General features: G+C 49.3%; 1 protein-coding gene across 1 annotated transcript in view; it reads left to right on the plus strand.

Annotated features, from left to right (window-relative positions):
* The first annotated feature begins 218 nt into the window (after positions 1-218).
* The window catches only part of LOC111148659 (cholesterol 24-hydroxylase), a 32,331-nt gene continuing 4,795 nt past the window's right edge, over positions 219-27,754 (plus strand). The window contains exons 1-12 of the mRNA XM_022505423.1: positions 219-430; positions 6,974-7,054; positions 7,594-7,675; positions 12,001-12,074; positions 12,543-12,629; positions 13,561-13,699; positions 14,449-14,559; positions 15,389-15,539; positions 15,749-15,811; positions 16,816-16,888; positions 19,170-19,254; positions 19,968-20,078. Of these exons, the coding sequence (XP_022361131.1) occupies positions 309-430; positions 6,974-7,054; positions 7,594-7,675; positions 12,001-12,074; positions 12,543-12,629; positions 13,561-13,699; positions 14,449-14,559; positions 15,389-15,539; positions 15,749-15,811; positions 16,816-16,888; positions 19,170-19,254; positions 19,968-20,078 (1,179 nt within the window). The 5' untranslated portion in view covers positions 219-308. The remainder of the gene's footprint in view (positions 431-6,973; positions 7,055-7,593; positions 7,676-12,000; positions 12,075-12,542; positions 12,630-13,560; positions 13,700-14,448; positions 14,560-15,388; positions 15,540-15,748; positions 15,812-16,815; positions 16,889-19,169; positions 19,255-19,967; positions 20,079-27,754) is intronic.

Consider the following 27,754-nt stretch of genomic DNA (forward strand, 5'->3'; position numbering starts at 1 on the left):
TGACTGGCGGAAATCCCATGCTCTGGGCGGGGCCTGAGCTGGAGCTGTGTTGAGGTTGGGGCGGGGCTTGGGGAGGGGCGGGGGCGGCCCCCGAGAGCGGGAGCTGGAGGCGGAGACGTGGTTGGCGGGGACGGAGCGCCCTGGGAGGGGTCGAACCGGCGGGGGCGGAGCCGGAGCGGGAGTAGGCGGTGCTGGGTCGCGCCGGGCCTCGGGCCGAGGCGGCGCGCGGCGCTGACAGCTGAGTCGGCTCGCGGCCTCCCGCCCCCTCGGTGCCCGGCCCCGACCCTGGCCTGGCCTGCCCAGGAGCCATGAGCCCCGGGCTGCTGCTGCTGCTCGGCAGCGCCGTCCTGGTCGCCTTCGGCCTCTGCTGCACCTTCGTGCACCGCGCTCGCAGCCGCTACGAGCACATCCCCGGGCCGCCGCGGCCCAGGTGAGCGGGGGGTGGGGGCGGGGGCCTGGATGGGGCGCTCGAATGGGGGGCCGGGGGACCGCGTCCAAGCCGGCGTCGGGGCCGGGGGTCCAGCCTCGCCGTTGCGCGTGGCCGCTTGGAGACGGCGGCCGGGAGAGGGGCGCTAACTATTCTTAGTAACAAATTACTCACAGCCGCGGCAGCTGCTCGGCGCCCACCGCGCTCTGCTGGGCCCCACAAACGTGATGGCAGCGACAACCCTGTTAGGTAGGCGCTATTGTTACCCCATCGTTCAGACGCGGAGACTGAGGCGCGCGGAGGCAAAGTCACCTGCCCAAGGTCACACAGTTGGTAAGCCTAGATTTAAGCCCAGGTCAGCCTTGCCTCTGAAGTAGGCACTCTTAACTTTAAGACTCGGAACGGGGTCACTCAACCTGGATTGCAACACACTCTACTCTGGTCACATTCCCCTTTGTATTTCTGTCCTGGTATATCCTTTTTGTCTTCTCCTTAGTACTTCCATTCCATCCTTGTCCCCCACCCCCACCCAACTTACCTACCCCCCCAACCAGAAGCTTACCTTTCTGAAGCTAAATCAAACGTGTCATTTCTCTGCTCCAAAAGCTTTCCATCACTTTAGAAGGAAATCTAATTCTAGATTAAGTCCACCCTATGGCCAGCAAGGCCCCTGCTGAGCTCTCAGAACCCACTCTGTACTGTTTTCACCCCCCCCCCCGCCCTACCCCAGCTTGCTCACTGCTGGCCCCATCTTTCTGCAACCCCCGTCCTGCAGCTCCAGGGTCTTGCTGTTCCCCATCCACCTCTGTAAAAGCCCACCTAGCCGCAAACTCCTTAACGGGCCATCACCCCTGAAGTTACCTTCTGTTCACTTGTTGACTGTCTGTTCACCTGTTGACTGTGTCTGTCTCCCCCTCCTTTAGAATGTGAGCCCCAGGAGGGCAGGGACGCTGTGTGTTCGCCCATGTATCCCCAGCACCTGGCACACTGCAGATGCTCAATAAATATTTGTTGAATGAATGAATAAACAATGGACACACTTTTTAAAACCTCAGGACATGAACATTCTGGAAGGTGCCCACCTCCAGTCCAAGCCAGATGACCAGGCATTGGAAGCCTGAATCTCTATTTGGTGGGTTTGGGAAAGATCTCAGTGGCTGGTGACACAGGGAGGTGATTGTTCTCCCTGCTGGCTGTCTTCCCAGGTGCCCTCGCCCACCTTGGGGTCTTCCTTTTCCCGTGCTTAGCAGCTCTGTCTTCCACGCCACTCAGATGGTTCTTCCCCTCACCTTCCAGGCTTGGCTTCAATGCTAACTCCTCAGGGAGGTCCCACCTGCTTCCATGCCTGAAAATATCATGTTCATTTTGTAAAAACTATGTCATTGTAAGAGTTGGGTAATTATCTGTGCAACCTCTTGTTAAGTGTCTGTCTTTCCCATAGGCCTGTGTCTGTCTTGTTCACTACCATGTTCCTGACATCTGGCACAGCCGCAGCTGGGACATGCATAGTAGACACTCAATAAACAGTGATTCGAAGTGGGTGGTAGAAATCGCCTACCAGCTCTGTTAGGTACACTGTCACCCTTCCAACTTTTCAAATCAGTCATGAACAGCTTGGGGTTGAATGAACGTTGTGCTCATTCTGCTGGGTCTCATCATGACTTGGTCTTCTCGTAAACCCATGTACTTCCAGCACTGCAGACCAGGTCTAATCTCTTTGTCTTGAGAAGGCAGAACTTAAATCAAGCCCCTTTTGGCCCCTCACCCATCTCTTTTTTTAAAGTTGCATTTTAAAAATAAAACTGTGCCATAAGATTTACCCTTTTAAAGTATACAACCAGTGCTTTTTAGTATAGTGACAGAGTTGTTCAATCTTAACTGCTGGTTCCAGAACATTTCCATCACTCCAAATAGAAGCCCACTAGTTGTCACTCCTCATCTCCCCTGACCCCTCATCCCCCGGCCCTAAGCAACCACTAATCTGTTTTGTCTCTAGATTTGTCTGTTTGGCACATTACATATAAACGCAATCATACAAGATGTGGCCTTTTGTGGCTTGGTTCTTTCACTGAGCACCATGTTTTCCAGGTTTGTCCGTGTAGTAGTATGTGTCTGTATTTCTTCCCTTTTATGCCTGAATTCTCCCCCAAATCCTACACTGCAGAATCTACGTGTGACCTACAGGTGCGTGTGGGTGGGTGGAGGAGTGGGAAGAGGTTAATTATATAACCCTTAATTACATAATTAAATATAATTATAGTTGGGCTCTTTAGTCTAAGGAGTTGAACTGAACGAGGCATATGCAAAAAGGTTGGGGATTAACAGTTGTTTGGTGGTCACATATAAAACTGCATTAAATGAAAGTTCTGGAACCTCTTCTAGCACCGATCAGCTGCTTTGCTATTCAAAGGCTGGATCCTCAAACCATGATTGGCAACACCATGACTGGCAAAGAAGTGCACATATCAAGTGTCTAGTACTAACATTTGCCACTTGGTGCTTCCAGGTTTTGCCAACTTTCAGGCAAGCATCCCTCAGCCTTACAAGGGGCAGCTGCTGTGCTCCCCTGTCCCACCCATCCTCCTCCTCATTCAGCAGGAGTCACCAGGATGCCCTCTCTTCCAGGATGCCCTCCCGGAGTTCCCCACAGACAACATCCTACTGCAACCATCCGTGTAGCAGCTGAAAACTCAGACCCCACGTTCGGATCCCACACAAATACTTGTGGTTTCTTCATTTTTCTCTCACTGCTCTCAACTTCCTCATCAGCCCCCACTCTCCCGGTAGCGTGGGATGGATGTAAACTTGACAACAAAAAAGCCTCCCTCTTCCAGTTTTTACTTATTTTGGAATCAGTTTTTCAAGGGTGGCTCCTGGGGGGCATCATCTCCCTCTTCCCATTCCTACTTGCCAGGTTGCCCGAGGTGGGGTCTGTTCAACAAATTGCCAGTTGGCTCCTGTGACGGTGGTGACCCCTTGCTGGCTCTGTTGGGTGGCATGTCCAAAGGACCTTTGGGTGCCCAGCTGAGCCCTCACCACCCCATTCCACTGGCAGGAGGCACAGGCATGGCCCCTCACCCTCACTCCTGGCAAAGGCCTACCACTCAGCCGTTGTGGGGGCTCCCTTCCTCCCTGGGGCTGGCCTCACAGCGGGCTCTCCAGATGACCTCTGCTTCTCCACCAGCCAAGACTTTCCTCTGCCCTCAGGAAACCCTGGATCGCCCCAGTGCCAACCACAGTGCTACAGACCGGGCTGGGAGGGGGATTTTCACCCTCCTCTCTCTCTCCCTGGGCTGCTCCGCCATATCCAGTCTACCCCCAGCCCAGCCCCGGTGCTCTACCATCCTTTCCCCGGTCTTCCCGCGCGGCCTTTGCCTCCCCAGCGCCCCCTGCAGGACCTGGAAGGAACGGATTTTAGTTCCTTTCTTGCGGTGGGGACCCCACGCCACTCTGTCCCCTGGGCCTTCTTGAGGGGTCAATCCCCTTCTTCCCCAAACGGCAGCGGGCCCCAGTGTTCCCAGTGGAGGCTCTCAGACAGGCCTGGGAGGGTGAGGAGGGTCTAGACTCTGTTCTCGCTCCGGCGATTGCAAACAGAACGTTCTCCCGAAGCGTGCAGCTATGGGGAGTGACCACGGATCCTAGATTAATCTGGAAATACAGCCAGTCCTGTGCGATGTCCAGGGTCCGTCTCTCCGTCGGTGGAGCAGAGTGAGTTCACGGCTGCTCACCCGGAGTGCACTTCCGCTGCCCGCGGCCACACTGCACTTCTTTCCTCACGCATCTGCCCTCCCACTCTCCAAGTGTTCTTGCTTCTTTTCCGTCCCTGCCACCTCCCCCTCCATCCCCGCTCTCAGCCTTTATTCTTGCCTCCTACCTCCCGAGTAAATGAAACAGCCTGGAAGAACTTCCTTCAGGGGCCGCGCGGCCGCTGCTGCCCCCTACCCTGCCCTGGGCCCACGCGCCCTTCCCACCCGGACCTCAGGGCTTGTGGCCAAGGAGAGCCGGCCCCTAAGTTCAGCAACACCCAGCAGCAACCCCGCTGCCATCAGTTTTCCTTGTCTCCTGCATCATTCCCATTTTTATATAACACGTTGTTAAAAAAAAAAAAAAAAGAAAGAAAGAAAGAAAGAAAAAAAAAGGAAAAAAACCACCACCTGTCTCTTCCCTTCCGGTTCCCTCCAACGGCCGCCCCCGGTTCTACACCCCTCAGCCACCCCCTGAGAAGCCCACCTACCTTTGGGCCCCCATTTCTCCTCCTCTTCCTCTCTTGGGCCCACCACCCGGCCTCTCTGCCCACCCTGCTCTGGCCAAGGTCCCAGTGACCAGTGGCCCCCATAGCTCCATGCACAAAAACACTTCAGTCCTGGTCTTGCCTGGTCCCAGGGCAGCCTGGGGGAGCGCCCATCCCTTCCCTGTCTTGTTCTCTCTGCAGCCTTCCCCCTCCACTCCCCACAGCTCGCCTCCAGCCTCCCCAGCAGCTCCCACTCAGTCTCCCTGGTTGGTGGTCCCTTTGCTGCCTGATGGCCTGGCTCAGTCATTGGGTCTCTTCCCCGTCTACACTCACCCCTGTGGGGTCTGATCCCATTGCCCGGGCTCTAAGTGCTGCCTCTCTGCTGAGGACTGTCACATTCCCATCTGTAGCCTGGCTTCAAGTGCGTGCTCACCTGTTGCTTCCCTTAGTAGCTTTCCTCTGCAAACCTGACAGGTTCAGAGCCCAATGCCTAGTTTAATCCGCTTGTCTCAGGTTGGTCCCCAGGAGCTGATCCTGAGACAAAAATGGAAATGTAAGTGGTTTGGGGGTGGTGATCCCGGGGGGAGCTGGCAATTAGATAGAGGAGGTCAGAAAGCCAATAAAGCAAGTTACCTCTGGGAGGAACTGAGGTGCACCCCCTCCCCGGGGAGCTCTGGGAGCTTACCCCCACCCAGATGGAGGGCACAGGGTCATTGGTGGAGGCTGCCCTGGGGGTGTGGAGCTGGAACTTCTGGCCCGCCCTTCTGGCAGGCAGAGCTGGGCACCCCCGTCAGAGTCTCCATGCTGGTCCTCAAATACCCAAGGGCAGAGGTGGGCACGATGGGGTCTGCCACCCCCCACCAGCTCCTTTTCAGTCCTCCTCGCCTTAGTAAATGGCAGCCCCATTCATCCTTCCGACACTCAGCCCAGGAGACTTGGGTCAGCCCTGACACCACTCTCACACCCACCCCCACAGCAAGTCCGCTTGGTTCTTCCTACAATGTACACTAGAAACGGGGCTTCTCGACTGCACGGGTCTGAGCCCTGTCCCCTTTCACAGCCCCTCGCTGGTACCCCTGCCTCCCTTCCTGCCCTCCATCCATCCCATTTACTCCCAGCACAGCAGCTGTGAGTGTGAGCCATTGAAAACCCATCAGACCCTGTCTCTGCTCTGCTCAAAACCCTCCAGTGACCCCAGTTTCAAGGTCAAAGCAAAAGTTTGACAGCAGTCCACAAGGCTATTGGTGATCTGACACCTATCTTGGGAAACCTATCCTGTACCACATCTCCCTTAAATACTGTACTCCAGCTTCAACACCCGCCCCCTGTTCCTTGAACTTATCAAGTACACTCCTACCTCAGGACCTTTGCACCTGCTATTTCCTTGGCCAGGAATGCTCTTCTCCCAGATACCTGGGCAGCCAAGTCCCTCACTTATGACAGCTCACATGTTACCTTCTTACAGGGCCATTTCCCGACCTGCCTATAGAAAACGGCAACCCCCCTCCTATCCCTGCCTCTGATTATCTACCCCTCTGCTTTTTCTCCCATCACTCTCCGACTGCATATTTACTTACCTATTTGTTTATGTGCTCTCCATCTCCTGCCAGGAGGTGAGTTCTCTGACCCAGAAACCCCATCTGCAGTTTCGTTGTCCATTCTAGATGGTGCAGTCAGTGAGCTTGGCTGGAGTAAGTCATGCAGGGGATAGGAAGCACCTTAAAATTTGCCACAAGCTGACGCCAAAAAGACTTGATCACCTGCTAGTGATCACACCAGACTTATGCACACACTGCAGACTTAGCATCACCAAAAACCCCCTGGCGAGAAGGACTTTGGGGTGGCCTGGTCCCAACCATGCCATGGTGAGCAGATGATCACCTCTGTGCCTATGCTGCCGCACCTGTAAGACAGGTTAACAACAGATCTACCTCCCGGCAGTAGGGAAGGTCAGCTGGAATGAGGCGGAGAATGGTGTCCAGCCTGCAGTCAGTGTTCAGTGGATGTCTCAAGGTAAATGCACGCAATAATACTGTCCACTTTCCACGTACCAGCCCCCGCCCCTGCACCAGGGAGATGGTCTCATCCTTCTCTGTCTTCTCTGTGGAGACATCTGGAGCTGGCCAGACCTGACTTTGTGTCCTGCCTTCATTCTTACTGCCCGGTGCCCCTGAGCCAGCACCATACCTCCTCGTGCCTCAGTCCTTCCATCTGCGAAGTGGGCCTAATAACGCCGACCTCACTGGGTCCTGTGGGGAGGGGGGCACTCTTTAATGGTGACTTCTGGTGATCTTAATATTTCCCGTTTCTTCTAGTTTCCTTCTAGGACATCTCCCCTACTTTTGGAGAAAGGATGAGGTTTGTGGCCGCGTGCTCCAAGATGTGTTTTTGGATTGGTGGGTCCCAGTTGTCATTTGTTGCCCTTACTCCAACCCAGGTCCCTCATGGGGCACCACCCCCATCCCTCAGGCCAGCGCATACACTCCCCCCTCCCCTGCCAGGTTACTGCTACCCCCAAAGTTCCTTCCCTGAGTGGAGAGGCAGAGGAGGCTGGTTCAGAAGGCAAACTCTGCCTTTCGCCAGCCGTGTGACCTGAGACCAGCCATCAGACATTCTGAGCCTCAGTTTCTTCATCTGTAAGCTGGGTGGGGGATGTGACTCGGTAATAGTCAGTGTATGTGGTGGTGTTTTACACTTGCCAAAGCATTTTCAAAGACACGATCTGGCTTGATTCCCAGCAAAGGAGAAGTGTAACAACCCTATTTCATGGATGTGGAAAAGGAGACCCAGTGTGTGTGTGTGGGGGGGGGTGTGTGTGACTCAGCAGGGAGTCCTAGGATGGGACACCCTGATCCTCCTGCTGGGTGGTGATGGTGATGGTGATATTCATGTCTCCCATAGCTGACAGCCTCCTTTGGGTCATTTTGGTTTCTAGGGCTAAGAAGTATGGCCCTGTCGTGCGGGTCAATGTCTTCCACAAAACCTCAGTCATCGTCACGAGCCCTGAGTCGGTCAAGGTAGGAAGCCGAGTGGTTCCATGGGGAGGGCCCTTTCCTTCCCAGGTTGGGGGCACAAAACTCAGATCCCAGGGACTGCAGGAGAAATGTCCTGGAGGCACCAGCATTTGGGCTGGTTTCCCAAGGATCCAGAAATGAGTGGTGTCTTTCTCTCTGACCACCCGCCATTTGGGAGTGTGGCCCAGGTGGCACACACATTTAGCTTGCTCATCTCTTTCAGCCTTGGTTCCTTCATCTTCAAGGTGGGATCTTAACCCCTCTGTCTCTGGGCTAGAATGAGAATTAAAGATCAATTGATTTATTTCACAAATATTTATATAAACAATTATTTACAAAGAAAGGGACAACAGATCCTAAACATGCACTTCTTTACGTATTTCACAATTATGAATCCATTTAATCCTCACAGGGGGAGAGCCTTTCATTAGCCCCCATGTTAGAGATGAAGAAACAGACAGGGAGCATGGATCAGTCTGTACTATGGACAGGAGGACACCTGCCATGTGGGTACGAAGCACTAAGAATGGCCAGCAGATCATTTACCTTGGAGTTGGCTGAACTGGGCTCAAGTCTGGTGGCTCTGCCATCACTCTGGGCCTCCGTGTCCTCATCTATAAAATAGGGATGATGCTGGAGCTGAAATAACACGTGTGAGTCACCCAGCCCATGCCTGACACCCAGCAATTGCCCAATAAATGTCGGTGCGTCTGTTCTCACACTAGGTACTTAGCAGCTGAGCAGGGTGATTCTTGGCAGGAGACGGAGAAAATGCAACTTGGGGTCCAGATCAGGAGAAAAGACTGAACCACCATGGTGTCTCTAAGAGGATGCTGAAAATCATTTTTTAAAAAAAATTAATTTCAAATATAGACACAATTATATATATATAAATGTGTGTGTGTGTGTGTATACACACACATTTTATTTTTTTTTATTTTTTTATTTTTTTAAGATTTTATTTATTTATTTGACAGACAGAGATCACAAGTAGGCAGAGAGGCAGGCAGAGAGAGAGGGAGGAGGAAGCAGGCTCCCTGCGGAGCAGAGAACCCGATGTGGAACCCTGGGATCATGACCTGAGCCGAAGGCAGAGGCTTTAACCCACTGAGCCACCCAGGCGCCCCTACACACACATTTTAAAAAAGATTTTATTTTTTTCACTTGAGAGGGAGAGAGAGGGAGAGAACAAAGGAAGAGTGAGAGGAGAAGCAGACTCCCCACTGAGCAGAGAGCTCAATGTAGGACTCAATCCCAGGACCCTGGGATCATGACCTGAGCCAAAGGCAGATGCTTAAGGAGTGAGCCACCAGATGTCCTTGGGTTTTTATATTTAAAGTGGGTTTCCTATAGCATATAGTTGGGTTTTGCTGTTTTACTGTCTGACAATCTCTGCCTTTTAATTGGAGTGCTTAGATCATTCATATTTAATGTAATCATCGATATGGTGAGGTTTAAATCTACCATACTGTTACTGTTCTCTGTCCTAGCTGTTCTTTGTTCTCCTCTCCTCCTTTCCTGCCTTCTTTTGGATTAAGTATGTTTTAGTATTCCATCTTATCTCCATCATTTGCTTATTGGCCCTCTTTCTTTTTCTCTTAGTGGTAGTCCTGGGATTTATAGTATAATCTTTAACTTATATCAGTCTACTGATATACTACTTCATCTCTGTCTACTTTAAAGATTTTCTCTTTATCACTGGTGTCAGAAATTTGATTATGATCTTCCTTGGTGCACTTTTCTTTTTGTTAATGCTCTGTAGGAGTCTTCGAAATTCTTGGTTATGTGGGTTCCTTGCAAGTATTTGCAATATTCGTAATAGATGTGTTGAAGTTCCTGTCTGCAAACTCTGTCATCTCTGTTATTTCTGGGCCTGGTTATTGGTAGATTTTTCTGCTCTTTGGCAGTCTAGTGATTTCATGTTGGACCCTGGACATTGTGAGTTGTACATTGTTGAGTGCTCACTTTTGTTTCATTCCTTTGGGAACTTGAACAGTTCTTGGGCTGTGTAAGCTCTGAGAATAGTTTAGCCTGTAGTTACTCCATATTTCTCCTTTTCCTAGAAGTTATTTTGAACTCGGTCTTGTGTTCACTACATGCACATGTATGGGTCATTCATCCAAAGATGTAGGGGATCCCTGTGCAGATTTCTGCGCAGGAGCTCTTCCTATGCATCGTTCCCTTCCCTTGGGTGCTCTGTCTTATAAATTCTAGCCTCCTCTGGCCTGTCTGGATTCTGATTTCTGTTTTATCAACTTGGAAAGCCTGCTGGGCTATATTTCAGTTTTATATTTTATTGCCTTTATCTTGAAATTATAGTAAGTTGGAGTAATCTTAGGTTGTAGGGCTCACATCTTTTTTTTCTTTTCCTTCTTTTGGGATTCACAATCCTGCACGTCCTGTTGTCTAGTGTCTGAAAACAGACATTTCATGCATTTTGCCTTTAAAAAAAATTTTTTTTTAAAGATGTTATTTATTTATTTGACAGAGAGAGATGACAAGTAGACGGAGAGGCAGGCAGAGAGAGAGAGGGAAGCAGGCTTCCTGCCGAGCAGAGAGCCCGATGTGGGACTCGATCCCAGGACCCCGAGATCACGACCTGAGCTGAAGGCAGTGGCTTAACACTGAGCCACCCAGGTGCCCCTAAAAAAAATTTTTTTTTATTGCTTATGGCAAGAGGTCAAGTTCCCAGCAGTTATCCCTTAATGTGCAGAAGAGTGCTGTCAGTATAGACACTCAGAGAAGGCAGCAAAGGTGCTGAGGGTGCCCCATTCACCCCTCATGTCCCAGAACCTAGCTCACTGGGCCTTCAAAGGATCCCCAGCCCCAGGGACAGCAGACATGGGGACCCCTGACTATGGGGACACACAATTGGAGCCTGTGTTGAGGCTGCTGTACCTCAGTGTGGGACTCCTCAGTTTAGGTTGGGGGGTTAGCACAGACCTTGGGTTATTTAGGTATGTTTGAGAGGGACCTGGGAGTTGAGCCTTTATTGTCATTGGGATGGAACCTGTAGGAGTGGGTAGTGACAAAAGTTGGTTTACAAGTGACAGTGTTTGGGGGGGGGCTGGGGTTCTCAGGATATGGCTCATGATCCAAAGTCAGCTATTTTGGGGGTTTTCTTTCCCTGAAAAATTGATATTACACCCCCCTAGGCTCGGCTCCCAGATACCAGCAGTCCCTGGATTAACGTAGAGTAGAGATACTGCCTTGCTTCTTTCCAGTGCCCACGGGATAAAGCTCAGTAAGCCATAAGGCAGACCTCTGGGATCCAGCCCCCCTGCTGCCCCTCCCCACCTCTCCCTCAGCCTGAAGGCAGCATGTGGCCTGGGCTTTCTCTGCCTGGATCACAGTCTTCTCTTTCCTCTCTCCCATGGCAAACTGCCTGGATCCAAATCCTAGGTCTGCCATTCACCGTGTGTGTGACCTCAGGCATTTAAAATCTCAGTTTCTTCATCATATGTAAGATGAGCATAAAAATAGCACCTACATCTTCAGGCTGACTGTGCACTAAGTGAGCTATAGGATGCTGGTGTGGCCCTGGCATTTATGGAGCAGCTGCTGTGTCCCAGTGCTCTCAGACTTTTCATGCAGAGTGAATTTACTCTTCACAGCAACCTTCCCAGGCAGGCACTCTTCTTACCCCATCATGGGAGATGAGGAAGCTGAAGGCAGAGGAGATGAGTAACTTGCCTGTGGTCATAGAGTTAGCAAGTGGTAGAGCCAAGATGCTGAGCCTGGGTCCAAATTCAAGCCAACTGACTCCAAATTCAAGCCTGAGCTTTTAACCCCTTGGCTGCACTGGCTTAAGAGCTGTCAGCCAATGTTATTATTGCTACCATCCAGCTTGTGGTGAGGCAAGTTGAGATCCTTCCTCCAGGAAGCCTTCCTTGACTTCTGTGCCTAGGTTGGCACTAACAATACTGAATCTGTGCCAAGGGTCTCTCCTGTGTCCCAGAAGGCCTCCCTTTGAGCTTCTCCCCTTCCCCACTCTGGTTCTTGCCGCTTTGGAAGATGGTGTGCCCTGAGGTCCGTGCATGGGCACAGAATTGAGGACCCCCCACACGCTCTCACTGTGTGGCCACAGGAATATCACTGTGCCCCTCTGTGCCCTGCTTTCCTCATCCCCAAACAAGATGCTGTTGCTGGAAGGCAGGGTTTCTGGAGGGTTAGGTGAGATTGTGCTGGACGAAGTCCTCATGGCACAGCTGGGACTCAGGTAATGGTGACTGCTGGGGCATTGTTTCCCAAGAGTCCAGAAAACTACTGAGTCCTTTGCAGCCTCTCACGGGTGCACGAGCTCATGTTGGCTTTTTGGGGATGTTTAGAAGTTCCTGATGTCCACCAAGTACAACAAGGACTCCAAGATGTACCACGCAATCCAGACTGTGTTTGGTGAGAGGTAAGGCATGAGGAGGGGCTTGGGGAGAGGACGGGAAATTCTCTGGTGGCAGGCAGGGGGGCCTCAGGGCCCAGGGCATTGGGCATAGCGTGAAGGCCTGAGCCCTGGCTTCCAGGCACACAACAGGTGCCCCATAAATAGTGGCCACCGCTCTTGTCATTGTCACCTTCCTTCTCCTCTTTCCCCTCTGGATAGTGGATGGGCGGGTGGGGGGGTTGCAAGTTTGGGGCACACGACCATCCCATTTCTTATTTATTTTTTTGTTGTGGTAAAATTCACAAAAGTCATCATTTTAACCACCTTGGAGTTACAATTCTGTGGCATTTGGTCCATTCACAATATGGTGTAACCATCACCACTGTGTAGTTCCAGAACATTTCCACCATCCTGAAAGGTGATCCCGTCCCCATGAAGCCATCAGTCCCCCTTCCCTCCCCATTTCTCATGTCAGACGTTTGTCTCCGGCAGACTCTTTGGCCAAGGCTTGGTGTCGGAATGTGACTATGAGCGCTGGCATAAGCAGCGCCGGGTCATGGACCTGGCCTTCAGCCGCAGGTGAGTGTCTCCAAGATGGCGGGCTTTGGGAAGGGGGTGGGTTCACAGGAGGGGATTCACCCCAGCTGAAGGGAGAGAGGAGAGGGCATTAGTAGTCAGAGAGAGAGCAAGGCAGGCTGCCAGCAATGTAGGAATGAACATCCCGGGGAGAGCGGCAGTGATGCCTGGGGGTGGGGGTCTCCCCCCCAGGAACTCCCCCACTTAGACCATATCAGTCCTCCTCTGGGTTTTTCATTTTCTTTATTACAGTTCTCACTTTGGGCTACATTTTATGTTTTAAATAGCTTTTATTGCGGTCCGGTTTCCATACCATACAATTCATCACTTACAATCGAGTGGGTTTTCGCCTAGTCACAAAATTGTACAACCATCACCACAGTCCATTTTAGAATACATTCATAACCCCAAAAAGCAAGCACTCCCCATTTCCCTTCAGTGGCCTCAGCACCCGGAAACCACTAATCCTCTTTCCGTCTCTGTGGATTTTCGTATTCTAGACATTTCGTATAAAGGGAATCCTACAACATTTCTTTTGGCTTCTTTCACTTAGCATAAGATTTTGGAAGTTCATCCATGCCCAAGCATGATTCAGAATCCCCCCCCTTTTTTTTTAAGATTTTATTTATTTGATAGAGAGAGAGAGAGCGAGCACAAGCAGGGGGAGTGGCAGGCAGAGGGAGAAGCATGTTCCCCACAGAACAGGGAGCCCAATGCGGGACCCGATCCCAGGACCCCAGGACCATGACCCAAGCCAAAGGCAGTCACTCAACCAACTGAGCCACCTAGGTGCCCCAGAATTTCCCTTTTTTATTATCAAATGAAATTCCATTGTATTGGATATACCACATTCTGCTTATCCATTCATCAGTCGATAGACATATTTGAGTTGTTTCCAATTTCTTGGCTTCTTCAACGGATACTGTTCCCCCAGCTCCTTGGTCAGCTTGATGGAAACGTTCAACGAGAAAGCCGAGCAGCTGGTGGAGATTCTGGAGGCCAAGGCTGACGGGCAGACCCCGGTGTCCATGCAGGATATGCTGACCTGCACCACCATGGACATCCTGGCCAAGGTGATGGGAGGCTGGTGGGCCAGGAGAGTGGGGTCCAACATGGGTCAGGGGCTGCTCTTCTCTCCCTCTTCCCTTTCCTGGCATCCCCCCACCTGCCTCCTCCTCCACCGGTCAGCCTCTGCTCTGGGTGGGGAGCTTTGTATCTCCTCGAATATTCAACATGTGCTCTCACGAGACCACACCTGCTAACTCATTTCTGCGAGTGGATCCTGAGAGGTGTGGGGACTGGCCTGTGTCTGGTCAGTGGCGGAAGCTGGACTGGCTCTCACGTCTGCTTGCCTCCCAGCCCAAAGCCTACCTCCCCTTAAGTGCCTGCCCTGGGTCTGGCTTGGCTCTGCACCCTGGCAGGCTCAGCAGTGGCCCAATAACCAACCCCCCCCACCCAGGTAAGGGCAGCTCAGGCAGCTGGAGTGCACGCAGTTGGTGAGGGAAGGGTCATTGTCACTCAGTAATTCACTGGGAGGCTGGGTCTAGAAGGGACACCAAGGAAGGCTGCATTTCTGGGGAAATGCATCTTGTCAGGGAGGGAAACCAAGTTTGTGGAGTGGCTCCTGTGTGCCATGTGGTCCTCACTGCCTTCCAGGGGGTTGGAATCATTGTGGGTCATTGTAAGGAGTGGATGACATGACGCACATAAACCCTTAGTCCTGGGGCCTGGGTGTCTCTAGCTGAGCAGTGCCAGGTTCTGCACTGGGTTTTCAAGTCTTCCCACCAACCCAGGGATGACCTCGCCCTTCTCTCTCCCCCAGGCAGCTTTTGGGATGGAGACAGGCATGCTGCTGGGTGCCCAGAAGCCTCTGTCCCTGAAGGTGAAACTGATCCTGGAGGGGATTTCTGCATCTCGAAACACTCTGGCGAAGGTACTGCCTGCACCCCCTCCGGTGACCAGTCACCAGAACTGGCATCCTAGTTTGCTGGAGCACCTCCTCCAGTGACCTTTTTCCAGAATGGGTTTTGAGCACTGGTATGAGCGAAGTGAATCTGTTAGGATTTGCGTACATCTCCTAACGTAGAGAATGAAAAAACAAAGTGGCTTAAGTAAATTAGGAGTTAATCTTTCTCTCATGTAAAATCATCCTGAAGCAGATTATCGAGGATGGCTGTGATAGCGACACAGTGTCTGATGGTCCTGGAATGTTTTGTCTTTCCGTTCCACTGTCTCCAGCACATCAGCTCATTGTTATAAGATGGCTGCTGCAGCTCCAGCCATCACTACCTTGTTCCAGGCATGAAAGAGGAAGGAGAAAGGTGGTACTTGAGTTGATCCTCAGACAGATGCCCAGGGCCTCTTCCTGTTCCCTGGGACTTCAGCCTCTGAGCTGGGGGTCCCCTGATGCCCCCCCATCTTTTCTGCTGTTGATTCCACCTACTCCCCTCTGGCTGTGGCTTCCTCCTTCCTCGCAGTCCTAGCTGCCTCCATCCTTCAGGGATCCCTTCTTATTTTCCAGGCATCTTTCCCATCATATCTAGGGATTTGGTACAGGACGGGGAAGCCGATGCTTGGGCTTGGCCTGCCATGTTGGTTAAGTCTCCTTGGCGGCTTCCTCTTTGCTAGGATTTTCTCGCAATCTTCCCACCTCCCAGGTTGCCATTGCCGCGGTGGGTTTCTAAAGCCGTTGCAGAGTTGGGGGAGCGGGAGAGGTGGATGCGTGTGCTCGGTCGGCGTCCTGAGCGGGAGCCCCTGTTCAGTTTATGCCAGGGAAGTGGAAGCAGCTCCGCGAGACCCGGGAGAGCATTCGCTTTCTGCGCCAGGTTGGCAAGGACTGGGTCCAGCGTCGCCGGGAGGCCCTGAAGAGGGGGGAGGAAGCACCTGCCGACATCCTCACGCAGATCCTCAAAGGTTTGAGGGCTCCCACATGGGCCAGGAGAGGGCCGGGCAGCAGGGGTGCCCCCATCACGGTGGCTGATCACACTTGACTCTCAGTGTCTCTCTCTGACTTTCGCGGAGAAGGGCGTTTGCTTCCTTGCTCAGCTGCAGGGAGAGGAAGGGAGGGGTATGTGTGTAGCGGGTGTCTGTGGCCCGGCCCTGAGACCCTCCTTGTCTTTCAGCTGAAGAGGGGGCCCAGGATGATGAGATCCTGCTGGACAACTTCGTCACCTTCTTCATTGCTGGTCTGTACCTGCAGGGGTGTCCAAAGGCTCAGGACTTTGCAGGAATGGTGGGAACCAGACATCCCCTAAACCCTGACTTGGGGCAATTTTTCAGGCTGTCTGCGCAGAGTTCAGATGCAGAAGTGAGGGGCTGGGATAAGGGAGCAGAAGGCCTCTCTCTGCTCGGGGAGGTCCGGGAGGCCTTCTTGGTGGCTGCTGACCTGGTGATGGAGCTGGCCATCGTGAGGGGTCGTGAAGCTGCCTTTTTTTTTTTTTTTTTTGACAGAGACACAGTGAGAGAGGGAACACAAGCAGTGGGAGAGGGAGAGGGACAAGCAGGCTCCCCACTGAGCAGGGAGCCCGATGTGGGGCTCGATCCCGGAACCCCGGGATCATGACCCGAGCTGAAGGCGGATGCTTAACGACTGAGCCACCCAGGCACCATGTGAAGCTGCCTATTGGCAGGAGAGCTTGGCCATGTGAACTCAAGGCTTCGCCCCACTCGGGATTTGTGGGGAGGCCTTCCTTAGACCAGCATAAAAAGATGTGCCAGGCAACTTCATTCCTTTGCTCATCAAATATTTTTTTTTAAGATTTTATTTATTTGAGACCCAGAGAGAGAGAGAAAGCACAAGCAGGGGGAGCAGCAGAGCGGGAGGGGGAAGCAGGCTCCCCTCTGAGCAGAGAGCCCAACATGGGGCTTGATCCCAGGACCCTGGGATCATGACCTGAGCCAAAGGCAGACGCTTAACCTACTGAACCACCCAGGTGCCCCAGAAGGAGCTTTTAGGGTGTAAAAACCAGATGTCTGGGAGCAGATGCCGTTTATTGGACTACACTGGCGGGCGCAGGGGATCTGCGGGTGGGCAGCCTCTCTCCTTCCTATCTGTATGTGCAGCGCAGATGCAGGGGGCAGAAGTGAGGACCTGAACTGCCACCACATGCTCAGGGTCTCAGAGGCGGGTGGGCCGGGCCAGCAGCAGCCCGGTAGCCCCATGTGGAACTGCTGCTCTCCTCTCCCACAGGCCATGAGACCTCTGCCAATCACTTGGCATTCACGGTGATGGAGCTGTCCCGCCAGCCTGAAATCCTGGCAAGGTATGGAATGGGGAGATTTGGGGGTCAGGTAGTAGCTCCCCTTGAAGCTGGTGAAGGGATTCACTGATGTCTTGTTCCTAGAAGACAGACAGCTCCAGCCTCCCACCACGGAGCCTCCTCCAGTGTGTCCTGCTTCTCTTTACCCCAGGGCCTTTGCACATGCCAGTCCCTCTTCTGGAAGCTCCTCTCCTTGCTTTTTTTCTTGGAGAACTCCCTGGCCAGCCCCACAGAAGCCTTCTCACACCCCTAAAGTAGTCATTCTATGTTTTCCCCTCCTAGCCTCCTCCCAGCTCACGAATGCCGTTTTCTCCTGGGCCAGTTTGCTTTGAGTCTATTTCAGTCATGAAATTAAAGCTCCAAAAAATCAGGGATCATGGCTCTTTCCCTCTCCACACCATGCTCAGTGCCTGGCCAGGGGCTGGCACTGAGAACTGAACAGAATTCCCAACTCAGCATTGAGGAAGGGCTTATATTCAACTTGCGAGACAAAGGAGGGTGCCTGGAGATGGCCTTTGAGCTGGGCCATTGGTTTCCTTAAATGCAAACGCAAACGGTTGCGCAGACCAACTGCACCAATGTGAAAGCACTCTGAAAACCCCAATAGGCTTGGGGGTGGGAGCCCTGGAGGCGGGGAAAGCCTTGATTACAGTTGTTAATTGGCAGTGTCCAAGGGCAGATGTGAATGATCGCTTGTGAGGATAAAGTGGTTGGTTAGGGTTTTAACTGTATCTGTAATACTAATATGCTCTTTATAAAAATTTGGAAAAAGCAGAAAAGTTATACTACTACTACTACTACTAATAATAATAATTACCATTATTATTATTATTCTACCCACAGTGCCCCACCCTCTGGAAGCAGTTCACAACTAGCTACTGAATTTCACCATGTGTTTTATCGCATCGCCCCACATTATTTATTATAAACTCTTCTCCCAAATCCACTCTTTTATACTGTGGATATAAACAAACACACACATACATACATAAAATTGGACATTGTAATTTCTTAAGGGCATAGTTCAGCGGCATTAAGCACATTCCCATTACTGTGCAATTATCACCACCATTTCCAGAACTTTCTCATCGTTGCAACTGATACTGTCTCCAGTAAACGCTAGCTTCCCAATCCCCTCAGCCCCTGGCCCCATTCTACTCTCTGTCTCTGTGAATTTAACTCCTCTGGGGACCTCACACAGGAATCACACACTAACCGACGTTTTTGTCTGGCTTATCTCACTTAGGGTAATGTCTTCAAGGTCCGCCTTTGTTTTAGCAGGTGTCAGAACTTCCCTCTCTTTTAAGACTGAATAATATTGCATCGTGTGGGTAGACCACATTTTTAAGAAATATTTTTTTATTTGAGAGTGAAGGAGCAGGGGGAGGGACAGAAGGAAGGGAGAAGCAGACTCCTCACTGAGCAGGGAGCAGGACATGGGATTCGATCTGGAGACCCCGGGATCAAGACCTGAGCTGGAGGCAGATGCTTGGATGACTGAGCCACCCAGGCACCCCATGGACAGACCACATTTTGCTGGTCCATTCATCTGGTGATGGACACTGGGGTTGCTTCTGCCCTTCAGCTGCTGTGACTAATGCAGCCATGAACTTGGGTGTACAAGTATCTACGACCCCCTACTTTCTATTTGGGGGCACACACACCCAGAATGGCACTGCTGGAGCATATGGTAATTCTACATTTCCTGTTTGGAGGAACCGCCATCCTATTTTCCATATACACCTGCAGCGGGTTCCATTCCCACGGACAGTGCACAAGGGTTCTAATTTCTCCACATCCTTGCTAATGCTTGTTCTTTTCTGCCTTCCTCGTGGGTGTGACATGGTCCAAACCCACTCTTGGTGCTGCATATTCTTCTAACAGTACCCGTCATTACTCAGCCAGCATCCCTGCACTGCTCATTCTGTTTCCAGCTGTCGGCTGCTACGAGCCAGGCTGAGACAGGCTGCTCGGTGCAGAGAGCTGGATCGGTGGTGCGTTTATTTTCTGCCGCCAGTTCCAAGCAGCAAGCATGAAGGGGGAATTCGTACAGGCCCTGGAACACAGCTGCCAACTGCTCAGGCATCTCGGTTGGGACGTGGTGGTTCCTGGATGTCTTCAACCAAGGGGCGGACTGTGCGTGTGTGTATACGTGTGTGCGTGCACACGATGGACTGTCTCAGGAGGCTCACTTCTTGCTCCCCTCCATCCCCCCCTTCCTAAAACTAGGCGGCGGGGGGGAACCTCTCCTTGGGGACGAGCTTGTCTTCATCTGCCCCAACAGGCTGCAGGCGGAGGTGGACGAGGTCATCGGTTCTAAGAGGCACCTTGACTGTGACGACCTGGGGAGACTGCAGTACCTGTCCCAGGTGTGGGGGCAGGAGAGAAGCTTCTGGGCACTTGGGGGTGGTTCGTCAAGCCAGGCCTTCTGCACCTGGAACCCTTTCATACTGGTGTTCTCTAACTTCACTGCACGGGAGAATGTCCCAGGAGATTAAAAAAAAAAAAATTCCCATGACCAGAGCTGCCACAGACCAATGACATCAGAGTCACTGGGGCAGGCTTCGGTGGGTCAGGAGGGGCCACAGCCTTTGTAAAGGCCTCCCAGGTGACCCCAGTGCGCAGCCTAGGTGGGGAAGCAGCCCTCGATGGAATGACGCTGTTTGCACTTCCCAGCTAGGCCAGGCACTTCCAGGAGCCTCAAGCCTGGCCTCCAGGGGCCAGATTCACGGGCCCCCTCCCCTCCCCAACAGAGCACAGCAGGAGGCCTGGCTTGAGCTCAGGGAGGGCCCTTCTGGGATGGTGGTGCCCTGGTTTAGAGAGAAGGCCTGGGTCCTGGTCCAGGCTCCGCCACAGGGGTTCTGCCCAACTCCCTTCTCCTTTTGGGTGTCAGTTTCTCCTGTGACAAGAGGGGTTGGACAAGAAGCTGAGGCTAACTTTGCAGGGGTCTGAGACCCAGTCCTAGATGTGGGTACATATTCAGCCCTGGGAGTGGGAGCAAAGGTGGGTCCGGGGCAAGACACTAGCGCGATCTGGGGGATCTCCTGACTTCTCTCCTTGTCTCCCCGTGTGGCTTCTGTAGGTTCTCAAAGAGTCGCTGAGGCTGTACCCGCCAGCGTGGGGCACCTTTCGCCTGCTGGAGGAGGAGACCTTGATTGACGGGGTCAGAGTGCCTGGCAACACTCCGCTCCTGGTGTGTGGGGGCCCTCCCTGCCTGCCCCCAGCTCTGAGGTTGGGATGTCCTTGGCCCCATTGTCACCACTGGGGGTTCTCATTCAAGTTGCACTATAACCATGTGAGGTCTTTCTTCCCTTTCACACAGTCCAGTGTAAGGTTACAGTGGATGATTCTGGAAAGGAGGCACCTTGTTTACATCTGAGGACACTGAGGCTTAGAGAGGTTAGGTCACTTTCCTGAGGTCACATAGCCGGCCAGGGACAGATACAAGATGTGCGCAGTTTCACAGCTGACCCCAGGCTGTCCAGTTCCTTCTCTCTCTCCTCCACCACCCCTTCTCCCATGGAGGTGACTTCCCCCCACCTCTCCTTTACTTGTTTGTTTTTTGTTTTTTTGTTCTTTAGAGAGCAAGCACAAGAGTGTGAGTGGAGGGGCAGGGAGGGGCAGAGGCAGAGGGAGAGAATAATCTTTTTTTTTTTTTTTCAGTTATAGCATTTTGCCCTTATTTATTTTTTTAAATTTATTTATTAATTATTTTTATTAATGTATAATGTATTATTAGCCCCAGGGGTACAGGTCTGTGAATCGTCAGACTTACACACCTCACAGCACTCACCATTTCCCATACCCTCCCCAATGTCCATAATTCAACCACCCTCTCCCTACCCCCCTACCCCCAGCAACCCTCAGTTTGTTTTGTGAGATTAAGAGTCTCTTTTTTTTTAAAGATTTTATTTATTTATTTGACAGAGAGAGATCACAAATAGACAGAGAGGCAGGCAGAGAGAGGGAGGGAAGCAGGCTCCCTGCCAAGCAGAGAACCCGATGCGGGACTCGATCCCAGGACCCTGAGATCATGACCTGAGCCGAAGGCAGCGGCTTAACCCACTGAGCCACCCAGGCGCCCCAGATTAAGAGTCTCTTATGGTTTGTCTCCCTCCCAATTCCATCTTGTTTCATTTTTTCCTTCCCTACCTCCCAAACCTCCACTCTGCCTCTCAAATTCCTCATATCAGGGAGATCATATGATAATTGTCTTTCTCCGATTGACTTATTTCGCTTAGCATAATACTCTCTAGTTCCATCCATGTTGTGGCAAATGACAAGATTTCATTTCTTTTGATGGCTGCATAGTATTCCATCGTATATATATGCCACATCTTCTTTATCCATTCATCTGTTGATGGACATCTAGGTTCTTTCCATAGTTTGGCTATTGTGGACATTGCTGCTATGAACATTCGGGTACACGTGCCCCTTCGGATGACTACGTTTGTATCTTTAGGGTAAATACCCAGTAGTGCAATTGCTGGGTCATAGGGTAGCTCTATTTTCAACTATTTGAGGAGCCTCCATGCTGTTTTCCAGAGTGGCTGCAACAGCTTGCATTCCTGCCAACAGTGTAGGAGGGTTTCCCTTTCTCCACATCCTCACCAGCATCTGTCGTTTCCTGACTTGTTAATTTTAGCCATTCTGACTGGTGTGAGGTGGTATCTCATTGTGGTTTTGATTTGTATTTCCCTGATGCCGAGTGAGTGGAGCACTTTTTCATGTGTCTGTTGGCCATCTGGATGTCTGTTTTGCAGAAATGTCTGTTCATATCCTCTGCCCATTTCTTGATTGGATTATTTGTTCTTTGGGTGTTGAGTTTGATAAATTATTTATATATTTTGGATACTAGCCCTTTATCTGATATGTCATTTGCAAATATTTTCTTCCTCTCTGTCAGCTGTCTTTTGGTTTTGTGGACTGTTTCCTTTGCTGTGCAAAAGCTTTTGATCTTGATGAAGTCCCAATAGTTCATTTTTGCCCTTGCTTCCCTTGCCTTTGGCGATGTCTCTAGGAAGAAGTTGCTGCAGCTGAGGTTGAAGAGGTTGCTGCTTGTGCTCTCCTCAAGGATTTTGATGGATTCCTGTCTCACATTGAGGTCTTTCATCCATTTTGAGTCTATTTTTGTGTGTGGTGTAAGGAAATGGTCCAGTTTCATTCTTCTGCATGTGGCTGTCCAATTTTCCCAACACCATTTGTTGAAGAGACTGTCTTTTTTCCACTGGACATTCGTTCCTGTTTTGTCAAAGATTAGTTGACCATAAAGTTGAAGGTCTATTTCTGGGCTCTCTATTCTGTTCCATTGATCTATGTGTCTGTTTTTGGGCCAGTACCATACTGTCTTGATGCTGATGAGAATATATTTGCTTTGTAATAGAGCTTGAAGTCCGGAATTGTGATGCCACCAACACTGGCTTTCTTTTTCAACATTCCTCTATTCATGCTTTTTTCTGGTTCCATATAAATTTTAGGATTATTTGGTCCATTTCTTTGAAAAAAAATTGATGGTATTTTGATAGGGATTGCGTTAAATGAGTAGATTGCTTTAGGTAGCATAGACATTTTCACAATGTTTGTTCTTCCAATCCATGAGCATGGAGCATTTTTCCATTTCTTTGTGTCTTCCTCAATTTCTTTCATGAGTACTTTATAGTTTTCTGAGTACAGATTCTTTGCCTCTTTGGTTAGGTTTATTCCTAGGTATCTTATGGTTTTGGATACAACTGTAAATGGGATTGACTCCTTAATTTCTCTTTCTTCTGTCTTGTTGTTGATGTATAGAAATGCAACTTATTTTAGTGCATTGATTTTATATCCTGACACTTTACTGAATTCCAGTATAAGTTCTAGCAGTTTTGGAGTGGAATATTTTGGGTTTTCCACATAAAGTATCATATCATTTGCAAAGAGTGAGAGTTTGACTTCTTCTTTGCCGATTCGGATGCCTTTAATTTCTTTTTGTTGTCTGATTGCTGAGGCTAGGACTTCTAGTACTATGTTGAAGAGCAGTGGTGATAGTGGACAGCCCTGCCGTGTTCCTGATCTTAGGGGAAAAGCTCTCAGTTTATCTCCATTGAGAATGATATTCGCTGTGGGTTTTTCATAGATGGCTTTGATGATATTGAGGTATATACCCTCTATCCCTACACTTTGAAGAGTTTTGATCAAGAAAGGATGCTGTACTTTGTCAAATTCTTTTTCAGCATCTATTGGGAGTATCATATGGTTCTTGTTCTTTCTTTTATTAATGTACTGTATCACAGTGATTGATTTGCAGATGTTGAACTAATGTTGCAGCCCAGGAATAAATCCCACTTGGTCGTGGTGAATAATCCTTTCAACGTACTGTTGGATCCTATTGGTTGGTATTTTGGTGAGAATTTTTGCATGTGTTCATCAAGGATATTGGTCTGTAATTCTCCTTTTTGATGGGGTCTCTGTCTGGTTTTGGGATCAAGGTAATGCTGGCCTCATAAAATGAGTTTGGAAGTTTTCCTTCCATTTCTATTTTTTGGAACAGTTTCAGGAGAACAGGTATTAGTTCTTTTTTAAATGTTTGGTAATTTTCCCCTGGGAAGATGTCTGGCCCTGGGCTCTTGTTTTTAGGAGATTTTTGATGACTGCTTCAATCTCCTTACTGGTTATGGGTCTGTTCAGGTTTTCTATTTCTTCCTGGTTCAGTTTTGGTAGTTTACAGGTCTCTAGGAATGCATCCATTTCTTCCAGATTGTCTAATTTGCTGGCGTAGTGTTGCTCATAATATGTTCTTATAATTGTTTGTGTTTCTTTGGTGTTGGTTGTGATCTCTCCTCTTTTGTTCATGATTTTATTAGTTTGGGTCCTTTCTCTTTTCTTTTTGATAAGTCTGGCCAGGGGTTTACCAATCTTTTTTTTTTTTTTTTAAGATTTTATTTATTTATTTGTCAGATAGAGTAGCACAGGCAGACAGAGAGGCAGGCAGAGCCAGAGGGAGAAGCAGGCTCCCTGCTGAGCAAGGAGCCCGACGTGCGACTCGATCCCAGGACGCTGGGATCATGACCTGAGCTGAAGGCAGCCGCTTAACCAACTGAGCCACCCAGGCATCCCGGGGTTTACCAATCTTATTAATTCTTTCAAAGAACCAGCTCCTAGTTTCATTTATTTGTTCTACTGTTCTTTTGGTTTCTATTTCATTGATTTCTGCTCTGATCTTTATGGTTTCTCTTCTCCTGCTGGGTTTAGGCTTTCTCTGCTGTTTTTCCTCCAGCTCCTTTAGGTGTAGGGTTAGGTTGTGTACTTGAGAACTTTCTTGTTTCTTGAGAAAGGCTTGTATGGCTATATACTTTCCTTTCAGGACCACCTTTGCTATGTCCCACAGATTTTGAACCGTTGTGTTTCCATTATCATTTGTTTCCATGAATTTTCAATTCTTCTTTAATTTCCTGGTTGACCCATTCATTCTTATTAGGATGCTCTTTAGCCTCCATGTATTTGAGTTCTTTCCAACTTTCCTCTTATGTTTGAGTTCTAGCTTCAGAGCATTGTGGTCTGAAAATATGCAGGGAATGATCCCAATCTTTTGGTACTGGTTGAGACCTGATTTGTGACCCAGGATGTGATCTATTCTGGAGAATGTTCCATGTGCACTAGAGAAGAATGTGTATTCTGTTGCTTTGGGATGAAATGTTCTGAATATATCTGTGATGTCCATCTGGTCCAGTGTGTCATTTAAGGCCTTTGTTTCCTTGTTGATCTTTTGCTTGGATGATGTGTCCATTTCAGTGAGGGGGGGGGCATTAAAGTTCCCTACTATTATTGTATTATTGTCAATGTGTTTCTTTGATTTTGTTATTAATTGGTTTATATAGTTGGTTGCTCCCATGTTAGAGGCATAGATATTTAAGATTGTTAGAGCTTCTTGTTGGACAGACCCTTTGAGTACGATATAGTGTCCTTCCTCATCTCTTATTATAGTCTTTGGCTTAAAATCTAATTTATCTGATGTAAGGATAGCCACCCCAGCTTTCTTTGGATGTACATTAGCATGGTAAATTGTTTCCTGCCTCCTCACTTTAAATCTGGAGGTGTCTTTGGGTCTAAAATGAGTTTCTTGTAGACAGCACACTGATGGTTTTTTTTTTAATCCATTCTGATACCCTATGACTTTTGATTGGGGCATTTAACCCATTTACATTTGGGGTAACTATTGAAAGATATGAATTCAGTGCCATTGTATTGCCTGTAAGGTGACTGTTACTGTATATTGTCTCTGTTCCTTTCTGGTCTTCTTCTTTAAGGCTCTTTCTTTGCTTAGAGGACCCCTTTCAATGATTCCTGTAGGGCTGGTTTGGTTTTCCAAATTCTTTTAATTTTTGTTTGTCCTGGAAGCTTTTTATCTCTCCTATTTTCTTTCTTTTTTTTTTTTATTTATTTATTTGACAGAGAGAAATCACAAGCAGGCAGAGAGGCAGGCAGAGAGAGGAGGAAGCAGGCTCCCTGCTGAGCAGAAAGCCCGATGCGGGGCTTGAACCCAGGACCTGGGATCATGACCTGAGCCGAAGGCAGCGGCTTAACCCACTGAGCCATCCAGGCGCCCCTCTCCTATTTTCAATGATAGCCTAGCTGTATATAGTATTCTTGGCTGCATATTTTTCTCATTTAGTGCTCTGAATATATCGTGTCAGTCCTTGAAGCCTGCGAGGTCTCTGTGGATAAGTCCGCTGCCAATCTAATATTTCTACCATTGTATGTTACAGACGTCTTGTCCTGAGCTGCTTCCAGGATTTTCTCTTTGTCACTAAGACCAGTAAGTTTTACTATTAGATGATGGTGTGTGGACCTATTTTTATTGATTTTGAGGGGGTTTCTCTGTGCCTCCTGGATTTTGATGCTTGTTCCCTTTGCCATATTAGGGAAATTCTCTATTATAATTTGCTCCAATATACTTTCTACCCCTCTCTCTCTTTCTTCTTCTTCTGGAATCCCAATTATTCTAACATTGTTTCGTCTTATGGTATCACTTATCTCTAGAATTCTCCTTTCTGGCCCAGTAGTTGGTTGTCTCTCTTTTGCTCAGCTTCTTTATTCCCCATCATTTGGTCTTCTATATCACTAATTCTCTCTTCTGCGTCATTTATCCTAGCAGTAAGAGCCTCCATTTTTTATTGCACCTCATTAATTCCTTTTTTGATTTCAGCTTGGTTAGATTTTAGTTCTTTTATTTCTCCAGAAAGAGATTTTATTTCTCCAGACAGGGTTTCTCTAATATCCTCCATGCCTTTTTCGAGCCCAGCTAGCACCTTGAGAATCATCATTTTGCACTCTAGATCTGACATATTACCAATGTCTGTATTGATTAGATCTCTAGCCTTCGGTACTGCCTCTGGTTTTTTGTTTGTTTGTTTGTTTTGTGGTGAGTTTTTCTGCCTTTTCATTTTATCCAGATAAGAATATATGAATGAGAGAATAAAATACTAAAAGGGTGGAAAAGACCCCAGAAAAATGTACACTAACCAAATCAGAGAAGACCCCAAACTGGGAGGAGAAGAAAGGGGGGGTATAAAGAAATTTAAAAAATATATATATATATTAGACTGGTGAATAGAACAGAGCCACCCACTTGATTTTGGGTGTATTTTGATCTCTTAGAAGAAACTACCTCCCAAAATTTTTAAAGAAAGGAAAAGTTATATATATACGAAAATAAGGGTAAACACAATGAAGGGATGGAATATGACTGTAAAGATGAAAATTTTAAAAAAATTCTAAAAAAGGAATTGATAAGATAAGTTGGTTGGAGAAAGAAAGAAGATAAAAAAAGGGGGAGAGAATGTGCTCAAGCTGGAGACTAGAATAAAGCCATGTGCTAGATTTAGAGTATATTTTGATCTTTTAGAAGAAATTGTATCCCAAAATTTTTTAGGAAAAAATAACCCTATATGTATACAAAAATAAGGTTAAATACAATGAAGGATAAAATATGACTATAATAATGAAGGCTTAAAAATATTTTTTAGAAAGGTATTGTTAAGATAAACTAGTTAAAAAACATTAAAAGAGGAAAGAGGAAAAGTTAAAAAAAATCAGAATAAGAAAAAAACGAAATTAAAAAAATTTAATTTAACTTTGAAAGACTAAAGGATCATGGGGGGAAAAGCCATGAATTCTATGCACTGCTTTCCCTGAACTGTGGAGTTCCACAGTTCTCGCAGATCTATGACCTTGATCTTGGCTGGATATTCTTGCTAATCTTCTGGATTGCAGTGATTCTCAAATGTCTTTGCCCAAGGCAGAATCGCACCACCCTTGCCAGGGGCCAGGCTAAGTAAACCCAAGAGCGAACCCAAAAGCTCCCAAGGTTCACTCTTGGGAGTTTTGTTCCCTGAAAGCTTTCCATAGAGCTCTAGAGGACAGGAATGAAGATTGAGGCCTCCCATTCTCGGGCTGGAGGAGCCAAGAGCTGGGGCCTCCACTCCTCAGTGCACCCTCAGAGGAAAGGGGTCAACCACTCTTGTCTCCCTGATCTCCGGCCGTGCTCTGGGCTCACCCGGCCTGAGACCAAACATTTTGGTCTCTGGCACACAACCCCATTTGGAGTCTCCAAACCCAGCAGTTTTCTGCCTCCAGAGGAGGAAGGTGAGTCTCCCAGATGTGCCACTTGTGGGGTCCCAGCTCAAAGAGCAGTGGCCCGACTGTGCTGTGGATCATGGTTTAAGGCAACCCTGAGCTGAGAGCTCACTCCTCGGCTCCGTCTCTGTAGTCGGCTTCCCTGCTCCGCTACCTGGGAGCTCTGCTATGCTCAGACACCTCCGATCCTTCTATGACCCCGCAGGACTTGAAGAGCACACTCCCTGCGAGGGCTCCACCCCCGCCTAGCCTCTGGAG

The sequence above is a fragment of the Enhydra lutris genome, unplaced genomic scaffold (assembly GCF_002288905.1).
Source record: "Enhydra lutris kenyoni isolate GAN:26980312 unplaced genomic scaffold, ASM228890v2 scaffoldscaffold20, whole genome shotgun sequence".
NCBI lineage: Eukaryota > Metazoa > Chordata > Mammalia > Carnivora > Mustelidae > Enhydra > Enhydra lutris.